The 17029-nt window shown below is 36.9% G+C and overlaps 1 protein-coding gene across 3 annotated transcripts in view; it reads left to right on the plus strand.

Moving 5' to 3' along the window:
* PLCB1 (phospholipase C beta 1) overlaps positions 1-17029 on the plus strand; it is an 891415-nt gene that overhangs the window by 740168 nt on the left and 134218 nt on the right. For all 3 annotated transcript variants that reach the window (XM_072634430.1, XM_072634433.1, XM_072634431.1), the window contains exons 21-23: positions 768-867; positions 1498-1602; positions 4513-4622. In XM_072634430.1, the coding sequence (XP_072490531.1) occupies positions 768-867; positions 1498-1602; positions 4513-4622 (315 nt within the window). The remainder of the gene's footprint in view (positions 1-767; positions 868-1497; positions 1603-4512; positions 4623-17029) is intronic.

Here is a 17029-nt window from a genome sequence, read left to right on the forward strand (position 1 = left end):
CCTAAAAGAAGAAGAAACAATATTTAAGGCATCATCAGTCATCATTGTTTCTAATGGCATCATATCCATTTATCTGTCTCTAAAATCTGCAACCTTCAGGCAATCAGATTAAGACTAGAGTTACACTCATTTAGCCTCATATTAGTCACTGAATATGTCAGTCAGTGTTCTATTGCAGTCCCAGTTATAGTGATAGCCTCCAAAGATGTTTGAAATTAGATTTATGGCTAATTTCCAGCATGGCAAGGTGCATGGTACAATAGAAATTAGGCTGCATTAGAATTAGAGGATCTGGATCCCAAGCTCAGCTTTGTCACTAACTACCTGTGTGACCTCAGGCAAGTCACTTCATGTCTCTGGGCCTAAGGTTCTCCATCTGTAAAATCAGAGGATCAGATGAGATGGCCTTAGAAAATCATTTAAACTCTAATTTGTGATGAGTTTATATACCTAAAATACCCTAAATCCTCTACCAACCAACCACGAAATAACTGATTAGAAAATAACGGTCTCTCCTTACTATTGAAACATTCCTATGCTTTTTTTTTTACATTCTTCTTGTGTTTTCTCACCTGTCATACAGGCAATTTAAAAGTCTCTACTTAACACCAGTGTCTTCCTCCTCTTATTTTTTCTTCTTTCTCTTCATTGGTTGAACATTTGAATTCAGTGGAACAATACATGATTGTTCAAACATGTTGCAATTTATTTTAATGAAAACTGATGCTCAAAGTTATAACTTGTCTGTTTCCTAAATGTTTCTTTAGGTAGTCCTACCTTCTCTGGCATGTTTAAGGATAGCAGCATATGAAGAAGGAGGCAAATTTATTGGTCATCGGATATTGCCTGTACAAGCAATTCGACCAGGTAAAATCACTATAAAGAGAAACTCTGCATTCCAATCAGATGAGAAATTCATCAGTATATCGTTTTGTTATTTTGTAAAGACAATTTACTATAAGAATTGAGTGCCTATATCTTTGTAATTTTTCCAGGTGACTTAGTAACATAGTTAAGAAATTCATTTGATTTCGATATTTATTAAGCAATTTTCACGTGCAACATTGTGAGTAGAAAGAATTTGGGAGACTGATAAAACAATTTCAATCCATTAAATACAAAGTTATTGATATTAATGAGTAGGAATGACCAATTTCAATCTACAATTATTACAATATCTACAATATTTGTGGCACTATGCTAAGTGTTAGGGATACAGAGATAGGCAAAAAAAGAGTACCTGCTATCAAAGAGTGGACTTTCTAAGGAGGGAGGCAACCTTAAACAACTTGGTGCATAAAAGATACATACAGAATAGATGAAGATAATCGGGGGGATTGGGGGTGGGGGTAGGGAGAAAAGGCATCAGTAACCAGGGGACCAGGAAGGTTTATCAGAGAATGCTTAAACATCATATGATGTTTACATATTAGAACAGATAAATGCACAGATAGTGAATTTGGAATTTGAAATACTCTCAATATTTTCACTTTCCAGGCTATCACTACATTTGTCTAAGGAATGAAAGGAATCAGCCTCTGACGCTTCCAGCAGTCTTTGTATACATAGAGGTGAAAGACTATGTGCCAGATACTTATGCAGGTAAACAGATATAACTACTTTCTGTGTCACTGAATTTAGGACTTCACTTATGTTGATGCTTCAGTTCTAAGTGTACAAAACTTACTGACTCTAACTTAGGTAATATTATTTGGAGGCATTTACTTAAGAAGGCTTCTCTATGAGATACTACATTAGTACCCCAAATGTAAATAAAGTTACTTTATTTGGGTGATACCTACACGCTATTCTGGGAGCTGCTGCAAGCTAGGTGGTACAGTGGATAAAGTGATGGGCCTGGAGTCAGGAAGACTCATCTTTGTGAGTTCAAATCTGGCCTTAGACACCAGCTATATGACCCTGGGCAAGTCACTTAACCCTGTTTGTCTCAGTTTCTTCATCTGTCAAATGAGCTGGAGAAAGAAATGGCAAACCACTCCAGTATCTTTGTAAGAAAACCCTGAATGGGATCATGAAAAATTGGACACAACTGAAAAATGACAGCAGCATGCTCTACTGAGTAGATTCAGTCCCTGGAGGCCCCATGCCAGTACCCTGATACCCTATCAGAAGCAGTCTCCTCAGTGAGAGGGTACTCAGGGGACCTCCCTCATCTCTTTCAGAATCACAACTGAGGGGGCTAGCACAGACTTTGAAGGAAGACACCACAATATAGCAGTAGTGCTTAGGTAAAGGATTTAGAGGGAAGACAGGGACCAGTACTAGGACTCCCCAAGTACTTCTGAATGTCAGTGAATTTAACAGGAATGCTTGCAGTGGAAAGAAATGTCTCCAAGGCTGACACTGACTCTGATGTTAATTTAAGCATTTTCCTTCTCTGTTGAAATTGACAAGACCTCTAAGTAACTGAAACGGAAAAAAAAAAAAAAACAACCCACAAAAGGTTTCAGGAAATTGGGATTCTTACTATAGCATGGCTGTGCATATATTTTATCAAACATTTTTTGCAGATTTCTTTTTTGTATGGCGATCCAACATCGTATTTTGTTTCCATGAAATTATTTAAAGAGGCAGCATGGTAGAGTGGATAGATAACTGAGCTCGAGGCCAAGAAAATCTGGATTCAAATACCTCTGACCCACATTGACTATGTGATGTTGGGCTAGCCTGAGGTGGGGAACCTGCAGCCTGGAGGCCACATGTGACTCTCTAGGTCCTCAAGTGAGGCCCTTTGACTGAATCCAAACTTCATAGAACAAATAATTTTAATAAAAGGGTGTGTTGTGTAAAACGTGGACTCAAAGGGCCATACGTGAGGACTTAGAAGACCACATGTGGCCTCAAGGGCTCAGGCTCCGCACACCTGGTAGTTCCTTAACATCTCAGTGCCCTAAGCACATTTCTAAACCGTAATTTTTAGAGAATATCTGATCTGTCTTGGCAGAGGGAGCTTATCATTGGGAACTCCCTAAAGGGATGAAATCACAAATCCAGTTACAACCAAACAAAATCATATAAAGCAGCACAGAAATGCAGAGTTGTCATGGAATGTTAGAACTATGGGGGACCCTAAAAGTCTTATTTTAAAAATGAGAAAATTGAGGTCTAGTAAAGTTAAATAACTTTGAATCACTTGAATCTCTGTTCAGTTTGAGCTTCAAAATGTTAAGATTCATCATGGTCAAATTCAGTGTAAAAATTCTATATGAGGACACATTTAAAAAAATGGAAATTGAATGTTTAGGCTCCTGCTCTATAGGTCAAAACAATGACCCTTAGTAAGTATGCATTTTATTTGATCAGTGTCAATAGCCAGTTAATATCTTAAATGTGTGTAACAATACCGATATACATACATATGTGCCTGTGTATCCATTACCAAGATTGAATGACCTTATCAAAATATAAACCCAAATTTTGTACCCCCAAGAGTTAGGTTGCACACAGATGTTATATTTGAGAAATAAGGGACCTTTTTAGTCCTATTGAAGGAAATGTCAGTAAATATTAATGTTATCTAATATTTTAAGTGAGAAATACAAAGTACTTCATTTTTAAATTTAAAATAGGAACCTAAAATTTTACAATATGGTAAAAACTTATTAAATGAAATTTAAAAGTTGCATTAGTTCTATATAAGAAAAAAGATAGGTAGTGGGGGGAGTTAGAAAGGAAGAGAAAAAAAAAAGAGGAAAAAGCATAAAATTAAGAGAAAGATGCAGGTGCTGCCCTGGAAAAACAAACAGGAGATATGATTTTGCTTTATCCTTATAGGCTAACTAAGAGGACCATCCTCAGAAGTCAGGATTACCAGGTTTCAAGAGCTACCTCTGACACACAGTGATTGTGCGACTCTGCCAAGTCACTCAGGGCAGGGTCCTTCATGGCCCCAGGTTATAGGTTGTAAGATAATTGTCCATCTGCATCTCTATAGAAGTTTCCTTATGGGAAGTTCCCAATCCTGATTAAATCATAGTTCTGGACCAAAAATTTGTGTATATGTGTGTGTATAACTCATTTCATAAGTTTAGGTACTCCTTCCTCAGTGCTGATTACAAGTACTCCACCTCTTAGTGAAAGATTTAATTAATTTTCTGTGAAAAAAAAAATACATCACCTGATAGAAATCCTTCTCATGATGAAGTTCCTGAAACTTAAGCTGTTCATTGGAAAACAGTCCATCACCAGTATATAGACAGACTCAAAGTATTTCCTCTTGAATAGATTTTTCCCCTCTAATTTTAAATACTCAATTACCTTCACACCAGTGCAACAGGAATAGTAATTTAGTGCGATCAATGTGTTTGAGGGTACACTTAGTATTTACTATATGTACATATATTTATATATATGTATGTTTCTGTATATACATACATATAAACATAGGTGCACATGTCTATATACTCATAAACATGGCTATGTAGATTTTAATGGATATGTGGATTTTAATATCAGCAGAAATTTGATCTGAAGTGTTTGCTTGATTTTCAGATGTAATCGAAGCATTATCAAATCCCATTCGATATGTGAACCTGATGGAGCAGAGAGCTAAGCAGCTGGCAGCCCTGACCCTAGAAGATGAAGAAGAAGTAAAGAAAGAGGCAAGAGAACATTCTCAGTGCACTGTAGATAGAGCTGATTGTCGTGCCTAGTTACTGGTTATATTGAAATGACGTTAGGCTATTTGTGACAAGAGAGAAAAGCTGATCATCTGAATTTAGGGCATCATGGATACAAAGCAGTATTCAAATAATTAACTAGCTCTTTCACTTCTCATCCTGAAGTTTCGGCATTTTGTAGAAATCCCCATCATTGTCATTGTCACCATCATCCATCATCATAGATAACCTTTATATACTACCTACTTTGTGTCAAGCACTGTGCTCATTTCATGTGATCCTCATAACAACCCTGGGAGGCAGATGCTATGACTATCTTCATTCTCTTTGCAGATGAGAAAACTGAAGCAAATAGAAGTTAAGTAACTTGCCCAAGATTATGTATCTAGTGTCTAATGCCATATTTGAACTCTGGTCTTTCTGACTCCAAATCTAGTGCTCTATCCACTGTGCCATCTAACTGTCTCTAGGCATAACTATTGGTGCAGTGGATAGAGCACCAGTGCAGGAGTCAGGAGGACCTGAGTTCAAATCTCACCTCAGACACTTGACACTCACTAGCTGTGTGACCTTGGGCATGTTACTTAACCCCAATTGCCTCATCCTGGGTCATCTCTAGTCATCCTGATGAATATTTGGTCACTGGATTCAGATGGCTCTGGAGGAGAAGTGAGGCTGGTGACCTGCACAGCCCTCCCTCACTTAAAACAAAGTCAAGTGCAAGTCATGTCATTATTTCTCTGATGGCATGGTCTTCTTCAGCAATGAAGGACACACACACACACACACACACACACACACACAGTTTGCAAATACACAAAATTGAATCTGCCTTTCACCATACTTTAGAATTTTGTTTCTAAGTATAAAATCTCAAGAAACAAAAGAATCTTAGTCATTGAATATTTTTGTATTGAACATTTTAGAAGTAAAATTATCAAGTTTTAGAGTTTGAAAGGGACTTGGCAGTGCTAGTTCAACCTATGCATGCAAAAAAATCCACATTGTTGCCTACCTCACTAGCGGCCATATCCAGGGTCTGCTTGGACACACTGTGTGAGGGGGAACACACAACCAATGGAAGAAGTTCATTTCACTTTGGTAGAGCTCAAATTGTTAGGAAGTTCTTCCTGATATCAAAGTGATATTTGTCTCTGTACAGCTTCTAACCATTGCTCATTGTTTTCCCCCCTTCTAGTACAAACCAAACAAATGTTCTACATGACTGCCCTTCAGATACTCAGAGGCAACTATCATGTCACCCCTGAGTTTTCTCATCTCTGGGCTAAATGTACCCAGTTCCTTTTAATGATTCTCTCATGATATATCCCTAAGAGATTTTAACCATCCTGATTGCTTGCAAATGGACACTAGTCAACTTATCAACACATTTTCCAATCTGTGCACTCAGAACAGCACAGTATTCCAGACATGATCTGGCCAGAATATGGTATGGATAGACTGTTACCTTATTCTTTATGAAAAAAAAATATATGTATACATATATATATATTAAAGCAGTTTAAGATTGAATTGGCATTTTTAGCTGCTTCATTTTTATTGAACATTAAGTTCACCAAGACCTGCAGATCTTTTTCAGATAAACTGCTGTCTTAACAGGCTTCTCTGATCTGTCTATTCAATTTCGTCATATTAGATTCATCCCATTGCTCTAGGCTTTTGGATACTGCCTATATCATCCATTGTGTTAACTATTCATCTCCCATCAGTGTTATCTGCAAATCTGTTGATCTTCCATTTGTTTTTTAATGCAAGTCATTAAGCAACATAGGACCAAATACAGATCCATGGAATACTCCATTCTAACCAAAATGTCCTTGAATGATTAACAACTATTTTTGAGTTTAGAACTCCATGTCTCTCCATTTTTTTATCTAACTGTAAATGTCATCTAGCCCATGCCCCTCCATTTTTTCCCATAAGAATAGTATGAGACACTTAATTGAATGCCTTGCTGAAGTCTAGATGAATGACAGCTATAGCATTCCTCTCATCTAACAGTTTAGTCACCCTGTGACTAAGAGAAAATAAAGTTAGTTTGGCCTGATCTTTCCTTTACTTTTTTAAATTTGCATTTTTTTTAGAATTTTTCTAAAAATTGAGTTCTGAATTCTGTCACTCCTTCCAGTCCCCTCACTCACCCATGAAGAAGGCAAGCAATCTGCTTCTGATCACTACTTCCCTTAATTCACTCTCCTTTTTATCACCCCTCCCTTTTTCTTATTCCCTTCCCTTCCTACTACCCTATTGAGAAAGGTAGTTTCTATTACCAGTTGGATATGTAAACATATTCTTCCCTCTTTGAACCAATTCCAGTGAGAGTGAGGTTCAAGCATTATGGTTCCCCCCCAGCCCCATTTTTCCCCTCCATTGTAAATGCTCTTCCTTGCATGCCTCATTTATAAGACAGTCTTCCCCATCTTTCCTCTCCTTCCCCCCTTTCCCAGTGCATCCTTCTTTCTCACTCCATTTTTTTGATCATCCCAACAAAATTGACTCACAATCACGCTCTCTAAGTATACTCCTTCCAACTGCCCTAATAATGAAAAATATATCATTTTCTCATATAGTAATGAAAACAGTTTCACCTTATTGAATCCTTTATGATTTTTCTTTCATGTCTAGCTTTTTAAGCTTCTCTCAAATCTTGTATTTAAATGAATTTGACCTTTTTTTGATGAATCCATGAGGATCTTTGTTGTCATAATTTTTCTCAGGTATTTCTGAACTATTGTTTTAATGACTTATTCTAGAATTTTCTCAGGAATTGAAGTCAAGCTTACTACCTAATAATTTGCTGTCTCTATTTTCTTCCTTTTCTTGAAAATCAGTTCTCCTCTTCTGCTTCTATTCACCATGGTCTTTCCAGATCTTGCTGACAATGGTTCAGTGATCATATCTGCCCATTCAGGAAGTTCATCTATCTGGACCATGGTATTTTTTATTCACCAACTGCTCCTAGGTGACCTCTTCCCCTTCAAGGATCAACTCCCCTTAGTCATTTTTTCTCTGTCATTTACAATACAAGGCTCATTCTCCATGGAGAAGAAAACAGACCCAAGATAATAATAGAGGTGAAATCTGACACTTTGCTGTGTGACCTTCCCCTCCCTGGGCCTTAGTTTCCTCATCTGTAAAGAGACAAAATTGTATTAGATGATCTCAGAGGTACCTTCCAGCTCCTCTTGGCAGATTTCCTAGTCCTAACTATTTCAAGATATTCTACTCCTAGTTGCATCTGTGACTCTCTAGACTGGTACCATGCTTCAGATACCCTCTCATTCTAGAACATGTACTTTTTCCATGTCACCCCCTTTCTCTCATTGGTGAGTTCCCAGGGCCTTCATTTTGGGGACCATGATTCATTCCCTGCATTGTGGTTATGACACCGAACATCACTAACATGCCCCCTTTTCCTCTCTTTTTCCCTTTTTCCTTCCCCGTTCCTCCCATTTTTCAGCTCCATTTTATACATTTTCTTCCTGCATTAAAATGTAATGTCTTTAAGGGCAGAGACTGTCTTTCTTTTTGCTTATATTTCTGTTCCTAGCTCTTAGCACAGTCCCTGGCAGACTGTAAGAACTTAGCAAATATGTATTGTCTGCCTTCATGGTCTTCTTACACCTAACTCACCTCTGTATATTTCAATCCAGTGAGACTATATTCCTCAAGTACAGTACTCCATCTCTTGGCTCCACACATTTTCAATGGTTGTCCACCATGCCTGGTATTTTCTCCCTCATCATCTTTGCCTCCTGCCTTTCCTGGCTTCCTTCAAATCTCAAATGAAACCCCTACCTTCTGCAAGAAGCTTTTCCTAATTCCCCTTTAATAATGCTAGTGTCTTTCCTCTATTGATTATCTACAATTCATCTTGAATTTGTCTTGCTAGTAGACAGTTGTTTTCATGATGCTTTCCCAGTTAGACAATGAGCTCCTTCATAGCAGAGACTGTCTTTTGCCTTTCTTTGTATCTCCATCATATAATGTGCCATTCTGCCTGGCACATTTTCAGTTGTTTTTTCAGTAATCCAATCTTCATGACTCTTTTGAGATTTTCTTGGCAAAGATTTCTAGTGTGGTTTTGCCTTTTCCTTCTCTAGCTTATATTACGGATGATAAAACTGAGACAAACAGGATTAAGTGATTTGCCCACGGTCACATAATTTGTAAATGCTGGAAGCCAGATTTGAACTCAGGAAGATAAGTATTCCTGACTCCCAGTCCAGCACTCTATCCATTGTGCCACCCTGCTCCCCTGCACCTGGTACATAGTAGACGTTCAATAAATGCTTATTGACTGACCACTGTCAGTATTCATGGTAACATCCACTCCTGGTGAATAATTCTTAACTTTATCCATCTTGACAATACTTTTTTAAGAGTCATATTATATTCTAACATTCATCTTGACACATACTTTTGCTTCTACGTTACATATGTTTATAAAATCTTGTTAGTCTCTTCAGAATTTTTTTCTCTTCTCATTAAAATTGTTCCTGTGTCTTCAGAAATCTTTTCTTGAAAGTTTCCTTTCACTCCTGTGCTGACTTGCCTTATAGAATTTCAGTCCTTCTCTCGAACCCTTTGAAACCTGTCCTCCAAAAGCATGGCATGCCTGTCAAACTGCACTAAGATCTTTCCTTTTCTAATACAAACCCTGGGAGAAAGTAGTCCTTTCTCTCCAAAGAATATTCCTCTTATTTTCACCTTAGTAAGCAATTGGTGCCTTTTAATAAGTTTGAATCAGTAACAGAAGAGAATTTCCCCTAGTTAATTCCTCCACATTATCTCCTACATTACTATGATAAAAAGTCATTACCACTTATTAATAATAATAAACACTTCTATAGCTCTTTAAGTTTTCCACTTTACTTTTATTCACAGCTCTGTGAGGTAGATAGTGATTAGCCATATTAATAAAGGTGAACCTTTCTGCACTTACACTGATAGAGTTCCCATCTATACATGCAAAGTTTATTGCCAGGCTGTTTTGAAATACTTTCGAGTTTTGCAGGAACTCATTTTGCTGTCTTCAGAAACTAAGGGCAGCCTCTAAGAAGTAATATTGTAATATCCATTAGAAAATCGCAAATGCTAATTTTGATTTTAATTGTATACAAAGAAAAAAGAGTATTATCTTTGTATTTAATAAAGAGGAAAAAACAATAAATAGGTAATATTATCAGTTTCTATAATTTGGTCTTTAAAACAAAATTTGGCACATTCTTTCTAGTTCTATTCCTATGGTCAGAAAGATTTTAAAGGAATACAATAAAATTGAATAAATAACTTGAGTTCATGATTTATAAAGGAAAATGGAAATTCAATAAAAATAGTTCAGTTTACCACATCTAACTATTTTAAGAATATTTTCAAAAAAAATCTAAATCCTATAGGAAAAAGTCAGCAGTCATTTCTTTTCTAGAGTGACATTATTCCTGTCTATAATATTTAACATAGGAATAATGAAAAGTCTTGGCCTTCTGTCTACCCCCCCCCCCAAAAATTGACTTGTTTAATTAAGGTTTTACTGAGTATTCTCTCTCTTCCCATGAGTCATGATCTCTGCAAGTTATCTTGTTTTGTATTGCTTTGGGCGATGGCAGAGTTTAAAACATAGGAAAAATGAGTTGATTTGAGACAAGATTTAACTAAAAATTACAAGGAACAAATTATGAAAGGAAAAATAGACTATAAATAGTAAGAAGTGCAGATTGCTTTTATTTTAAGTGTATCAAGCGTATCCTGTAGAGGATGATGAGAAATTAGTCCCTTAAGATACCTAAAGATGTTTGGCAAGTCTCTTAAATAATATGTATGACAGATTACAGGCCACTTTGTTGTAGGGAGAACCTTCTATTGACATTGAGTAGTGTTTAACACTAGACAGGATTAAAACTCATAAATCATTTCTGAGTCTAACATATATAGTCAACATCTCTAAAGGAAAAAATATATACGTATATATGTATATACATATTCATGGGGAGGGAAGAGAGAGAGAGACAGAGAGACAGAGAGAGAAGCTTTTTGTGAGTCCTGGAGGGCCATGTCCAAGAAGCCCATGTATTTTAAGGTGTGGAAAATAGGGGTTCCTCTGAATATTTTTTAATTCTGTTAATTTTCTAGATAACAAAATAAAAGACTGCCTTTTATAAATTGTTTTTGCCTGAGATCCTAAAACTTTACCTAAAATATATCTATGACTCCAATCCTGTAATTTAAAAATGACAGTACTTTCAAAACCATTTTTAAAAAGATTAAATAAGACCAGTGATATCTGTGACTTCCTTTTCTTAGCCAGTTCATGCAGGAACCACTTAGAAATTAGAGCTTCTGACTTGATGTTGGCTACTTAGAACTAATTCTCTGCCCTTCTTTCCTTTTTTCCTTATCACGATTATGGAAAATATCATTTCCACTTAAAAAGGTAGGGGATGTCAGTTACTATCAGTGGCATTGTTTTCTAGTTGGAAGATGGAGTAATCTCTCTGGATAATCCCTCTTTGTAGATAGATTTCCTTCTTGAAAGATAGAATTTAAAAGGAAAAGTTTTTTCTTAAAATGTATTAGCTGTCTGGCATCTAGATGGATGGAGTGCTGGACTTGGAGTCAGGATGACCCAAGTTAAAATCTGACCTTAGACACTTACTAGCAGTGTGACCTTGGGCAAGTCATTTAACCTTTGTTTGCCTATGAGGCAGCTAGATAAAACAGTGGATCGAATTCTGGGCTTGGAGTCCAGAAGATCTCAGCTCAAATCTAACCTCGGACATATACGTGTTGTATGACTGGGCAAACCACTTATCTTCTGTTTGTTTTAATCTACTGGAGGAGGAAATGGCAAACCACTCCAGTGTCTTTATCAAGAAAACCCCATGGATAGTATGATCCACAAGGCCACAAAGAGTTGGTTATAACTGAATGACTGACTGAACAGCATCAAAAAAATTGACTGTTGACTTTTTCCTATAGGATTTAGATTTTTTCTGGAAAATATTCTTAATTTAATGGACATAGGTTTTAGGTCAGAGTAACAAATATACTATTTAAGAGACTGTAGTGTACTCCATATGGTGGAATCAACAGATTAGAGTAGGAAGCATCATTACCAATTCAGAGAAGAACAAAATATTTTCAGCAATAAGAAGGCATTTTTCAGGTGTATAAAATCTGGGACCTTCCAAGGTTGTCAGGGACCCTTTAAGATATTCTTATACTCACAAAGCCATATCATTTCAGCAGACATCACATATCAAAGAGCTATTTTGGGTGACTGAAACACTGGGGATAAAAAAATACAGAAGCAGAGTTTTAGGTCAGCCTTATTTTTTTGATACTCCTAAGAAAGTGAAGAGATGATGGTTTCCTAAATGTAATGGGGGTGGGAGCCTAGTTCACAAAAAATATTTTTGACCTTTCAGCTCATAAAAGTATTCAATTTAGTTATATTTAATCACAGTTTCTATTTTCCTTTCTCTTGGACACAATACATTTTTCTCGCTCATGAAGATGTCTCTTCAGAAGAGGAAAAAGAAAATCTTGGCTGTGTACTACTTCTTATGACTGAAGAGTAAATTGTCCATATTCACAAAGATTAGACGAGGGAAAAGTCATTATTCTTCTTTGGGCAATAATTTGCCTCTTTGTCTCTTCTACACTTGTGAAAATATAAGTTTACTTGAATGAGGACACTCAGAAGAGCTAGCAGCTGGTGTCTCAAAAGAAAATTTTATCTAGGACATGGCACACACTAGAGACCCTATTTTAGCAGCAAGGACTTTATGAGCAGGCTTCTTTTAGCTTAATACCTCTAGAGGTCATTTTTGCTTGCAAACAGAAGACCTTTTAGGACTGCACAGTATTATCAGATTCTGCCCAGCTAAATAAGTTTTCACCCCAGAGAAATTCTCAAATCTCATACATAGAAAGTTCAATTATTCCCATCATGAAGAAACGAAAGCATTTGTGGGGGGGGAGGATAATTAAGATTTTTTTTATTGGATTAAAATTGTATCTTTACTGTAAACCATTTGAAAAACTAATAAAATATATTTATGTTTTTTCAATAGGAATGCAAGGACCATTAAAATTAGAGAATTTGATTTTTCTTGAACATTGGTTTATGAGTTGAATTGAATAATAGTATTAATAATAATAGGTGACATTATACAGTGCTTACTTTGTGCCAGACACTGTGCTAGGCATATATACAATTTTACAACTTCACACTTATATACAACATATGATTGACATGCTTTGTATAAAGTAGTTCCAAAGTAATTATGGTTATATCATTTAACACACCAGGTTTGGACCCCATAGAATATGATTGATGACTTGAAGATGTCACCCTTGTAGCTAGATCTCCAAATCACCAAGTATACAAAATGTTACAAGCAAGAGAGGTCCCCAAATTAATATTTAAAACCTCTAGTCCAGAGGTTCTCACCCTTTTCTTATGTCTTATGTCTAATGCCTTTTGCCAGTCTGTTAAAAGCCTTCGAATAGGCCCCTTCTCAAAATAAACTTTTAGATGCATAAAAAAATACCTAGGATTATAAAGGAAACTAATTATGTCTATCTTTCCATCTATCTATCTATCTATCTACACAAACACACACGCATATACATATATATATGTATATATGGAGAGAGAGAGAGAGAGAGAGAGAGAGAGAGAGAGAGAGAGAGAGAGAGAGAGATTTTTCTTATCCAAGTTAGTGAACCATGTGAAATACATCATGGATCCCTTGTGGCGGGGTGGGTATCTATGAACTGAAGATTAAAAATCTGCCTCTTAACCTTGACACAAAAAAAGAGACTTGTGGGCCCTCCCAGAATTATTCTAAATAAATAACTAAATCCAGCCAAGCTAGAACTTTTTTTTCTGCAACCAGGTCATAGAATCTCAGAGCTAGAAGGGATGTTAGTGATAGGTTCATCTAATCCATGATTGAACCAGAATCCTCTCCTCGTATCCAACAAACAGTTAAGTAGCCTTTGTTTGATGACCTTCAGTAAGAGGGATTGTTTTAGGTTTTTTTTTGTTTTGCTTCGTTTTGTTTTATTTTGTTTGTTAGTTTTTTACTTACTTGAAAGTTATCTGAAAGTAAACCAGGGAGAAAGCAAGTTCTTAACTGTAAACCTTCTACTAATCCCTTATTCAGTCTATGGAAATTCAGCTTTTCTCACCCATAAAGCTTACTGATTGACACAAGCTTCATAACATCATAGAATTTAAGAGCTGGAAAAGACCTTGTAGACCATCTACCCCAGTCTGATGACTGAGTAACAGCTTCTGTATTAAATGCCTTTTGGGCCAGTGGGATGCAATTGAAATTTCTTGGCCCATGCTCTGTCTTTAGAGTCAGCAGACCTAGGTTTGAACCCTTGCTCTCCAATTTACTCCCTATTGAGTGTTTTCATTTGTAAAAGAAGGGTGTTAGACTAGATAATCCCCAGTGTCCCTCCCAACTCAATGTGGAACATGATTTTGCCATCCCATGTTATTTCTGCCTGCTTCTCCAGTGCTGTCCCCACTCAACAAATGTAAGCCGTCTTTGGGCAACATGCTTACAAATGTTTCCAAAGTTTTGGAGCCTTTGCTTTTATTTTCCCTCCAGGGAAATGATTGCTTCTTTCCTCTCTAATTATGTAGCTTTTTGTCCTTCACTTTCCACAAGTTTTCCTGATGCCACCTTCTACAAGAAACCTTTCCTGATGCCCCTTAATGTAGTGCCTTCTCTCCATTGATTACCTCCAATTTATCTTGTGTGTATCTTATTTCTACAAGTTGTTTTCATGATGTCTCCCCTTTAGACTGAGATCCCTGAGAGCAGGGACTGTCTTCTGCCTTTATGTACTCAATGCGTAGCACAAGTCCTGCCACATAGTAGGTGCTTCATAATAAATACGCGTTGACCAAATCACCTCAAGGCCTCGCTGAAGCCTTGTCTCCACCATGAGGTTTTCCCATCTTACTCAACCTTTAGCATGTCTCCCTTCTCTGAATTCTTCTAACATATTTTTATATCACTCATGTAGTGATCATATGCTACAGTTTATTATTATTTTATATTTTTATGGATGTGTGCCATGTTTTCCAGCTCTATATTCAGTCCCTAAAAGTCAAGAACTGTATCACATTTTGTTAAATCTTTAATGCCTATTACAGTGGGTACATTAAGTAACCATGTTGTAAGTACTCCATAAATGCTTGTTGATAATAATGATTATGAATACATTTTTTTCCTTTGAGAGTGTGGGTTAATTGCACTGTTTTTGGTAAAGTCAATATCTTAAAACAACACGGTAAAGAAATTGGATATAGCAGTGGAGAGGGGAAACTATTTAAAATGGTGCTTACATGTTAATTTGACTCACCTATCAATTAAATCTAAAGAATATAATTAGCTAATTGATTTCTTTGGTTGATAAACTATATTAAATCAACAAGTGTTTATTGAATAGATATTATGTGCTGAACCATCATGTTCAATACCATTACTCATAAAAACATCAGGCAAAATAATGAATTTTAGTAGCCTTCTGCAGAAATGGCTTTTGCCTAACTGTAAGCCTCAGTTTTCATTATAATAATCTGTGATGTTAGGCAATCTCTCAAATACTTTTTAGTTGTAAGCACTTGACTATGCTCCATGATCAAATATAAAGTTAGAGATGTTCTCTCCTCCCCTGGCTTTTTGTAACCTTACTTTCTCAGTTTTTATTTTACCTATTTGGACTAGTTCTTCTGAATTCCCTGTGCTGGTTCATGATCCCCTCTAGTCCCCAAGTTTTAGTCCTCCAAAGAATGGAAGCCAACAGAAGCCTCAACTATTTTTTTCCTCATATTTCCTTTCCTGCTATTGATCTGGATGCCCTTGGTCAAAGATGTTGCTCTATGTTTGTCAATTAATAAATAGGCTTTATGAATTTGTATCCCTTGAGGCCAGGTCATAACTCAAGCAATGATCATTTTTACTGTATCTCAAAGCAGCACTGGTTTTCAGGGTTTCCCATTTTTACTTCAGATTGTATCCCATTTCTCCATGTAAATGGAATAACATACAGAGACATTCTATGCCCAGGAAATGAGGTCATGTTCTCTGCCAACTATCTATTATATTCCTGGCATTTCCACATGTTAATGCTGCTGCATAAGATCTGAAAAATCTTTGAAAGAGACTTTGCCTTAAACTCTTATATGAAAGGAAGGAAGATGGAGGAGAAAAGTGCCAATGAATATCCATTCAGCTAGAAGCCCTCAAAGAGCTACACTGACAAGAGTTGCCCTGTGTAGCAGGGATGTCCTGGGCCGTTATCTCAGAGTCAGACCAGCTACATCTTCCCCAGAGAGTTCAAGTCTACTGAGGGATTTTAGAGGTACTTTTTCCCTAATGCTGTGGTGTCAGGCAGCCACTGGCTATGTTTCCCATACTTTAAGGTACTAGTAAGTTCAATTTAACCCCTTAACTTCTATTATACTTTACAAAATGGGTATTTAATTCAAAGATATAAGCAAAGAGGAAAAGTACAATTCTCCCCCGCCTTTGCCCCAACATCTTACGGCATACTCTGCTCTGTACCAACTCAGTATCTAGGGAAAAGGGACAGAGAGCTTGTTCTTAGCATGCTTTCTGCATAGCGTTGATCCCACCAAGTTTATATCCAGATGAGTCATGGCTGCCAGATAAGTCCTCTTTTCAGCCACCACAAGGCTTTCTTCCAAAGGTCATTTGGAAATTCACTCCATTCACTCCAATAGGCACTGAATTTGAGGTGACTGCAAAAAACTGGACATTTGGACATATAGATTTTATTCTTCACGTAAATCTAAAGAATAAATGCCAAAGCAGACAAAAAACCCAGGCCTGTTTTCACAGGACCACATGGTCTTGGATGAGAGAAGGCCCAAGACCCCCCTCCCTTATAGCATTGCCCCTTCTGAATGCCGTGAGAAAAGGAGTCAAAGAGATCTCGTAAAAGTGAACAGAATATGGTCAGGCAAACTCAGGCCTTTTTGAACACACCTCCAGCTCTGGCCATGCAGGGAATCAAGAAAAGATATCCTAGCTGTGCAGGAAATAAAAACAAAAACAAAAGCAAAAAAAAAAGGAATTACGTGGTTTGCTGACTTGAATCAGTTACAGAATATCTCCACATGTTCCAGGTCTTTCCAAGGTACTTCCATTCCATGTTTATCATCCTTCTTCTGGAGGCAGATTTTCTGGCCTCTACATTCCACATGTTTGGCATCAAATGAGCACTTCATGGCACTCTGTGCATGGGCTAGACCCCTGTTACCCCAGAAATTTATTTGAATCAAAATCCAAGGAGGGGACTAGCAATAAATCTCAAGG

This window comes from Notamacropus eugenii, chromosome 1 (genome assembly GCF_028372415.1).
Source record: "Notamacropus eugenii isolate mMacEug1 chromosome 1, mMacEug1.pri_v2, whole genome shotgun sequence".
Taxonomy (NCBI): Eukaryota; Metazoa; Chordata; class Mammalia; order Diprotodontia; family Macropodidae; genus Notamacropus; species Notamacropus eugenii.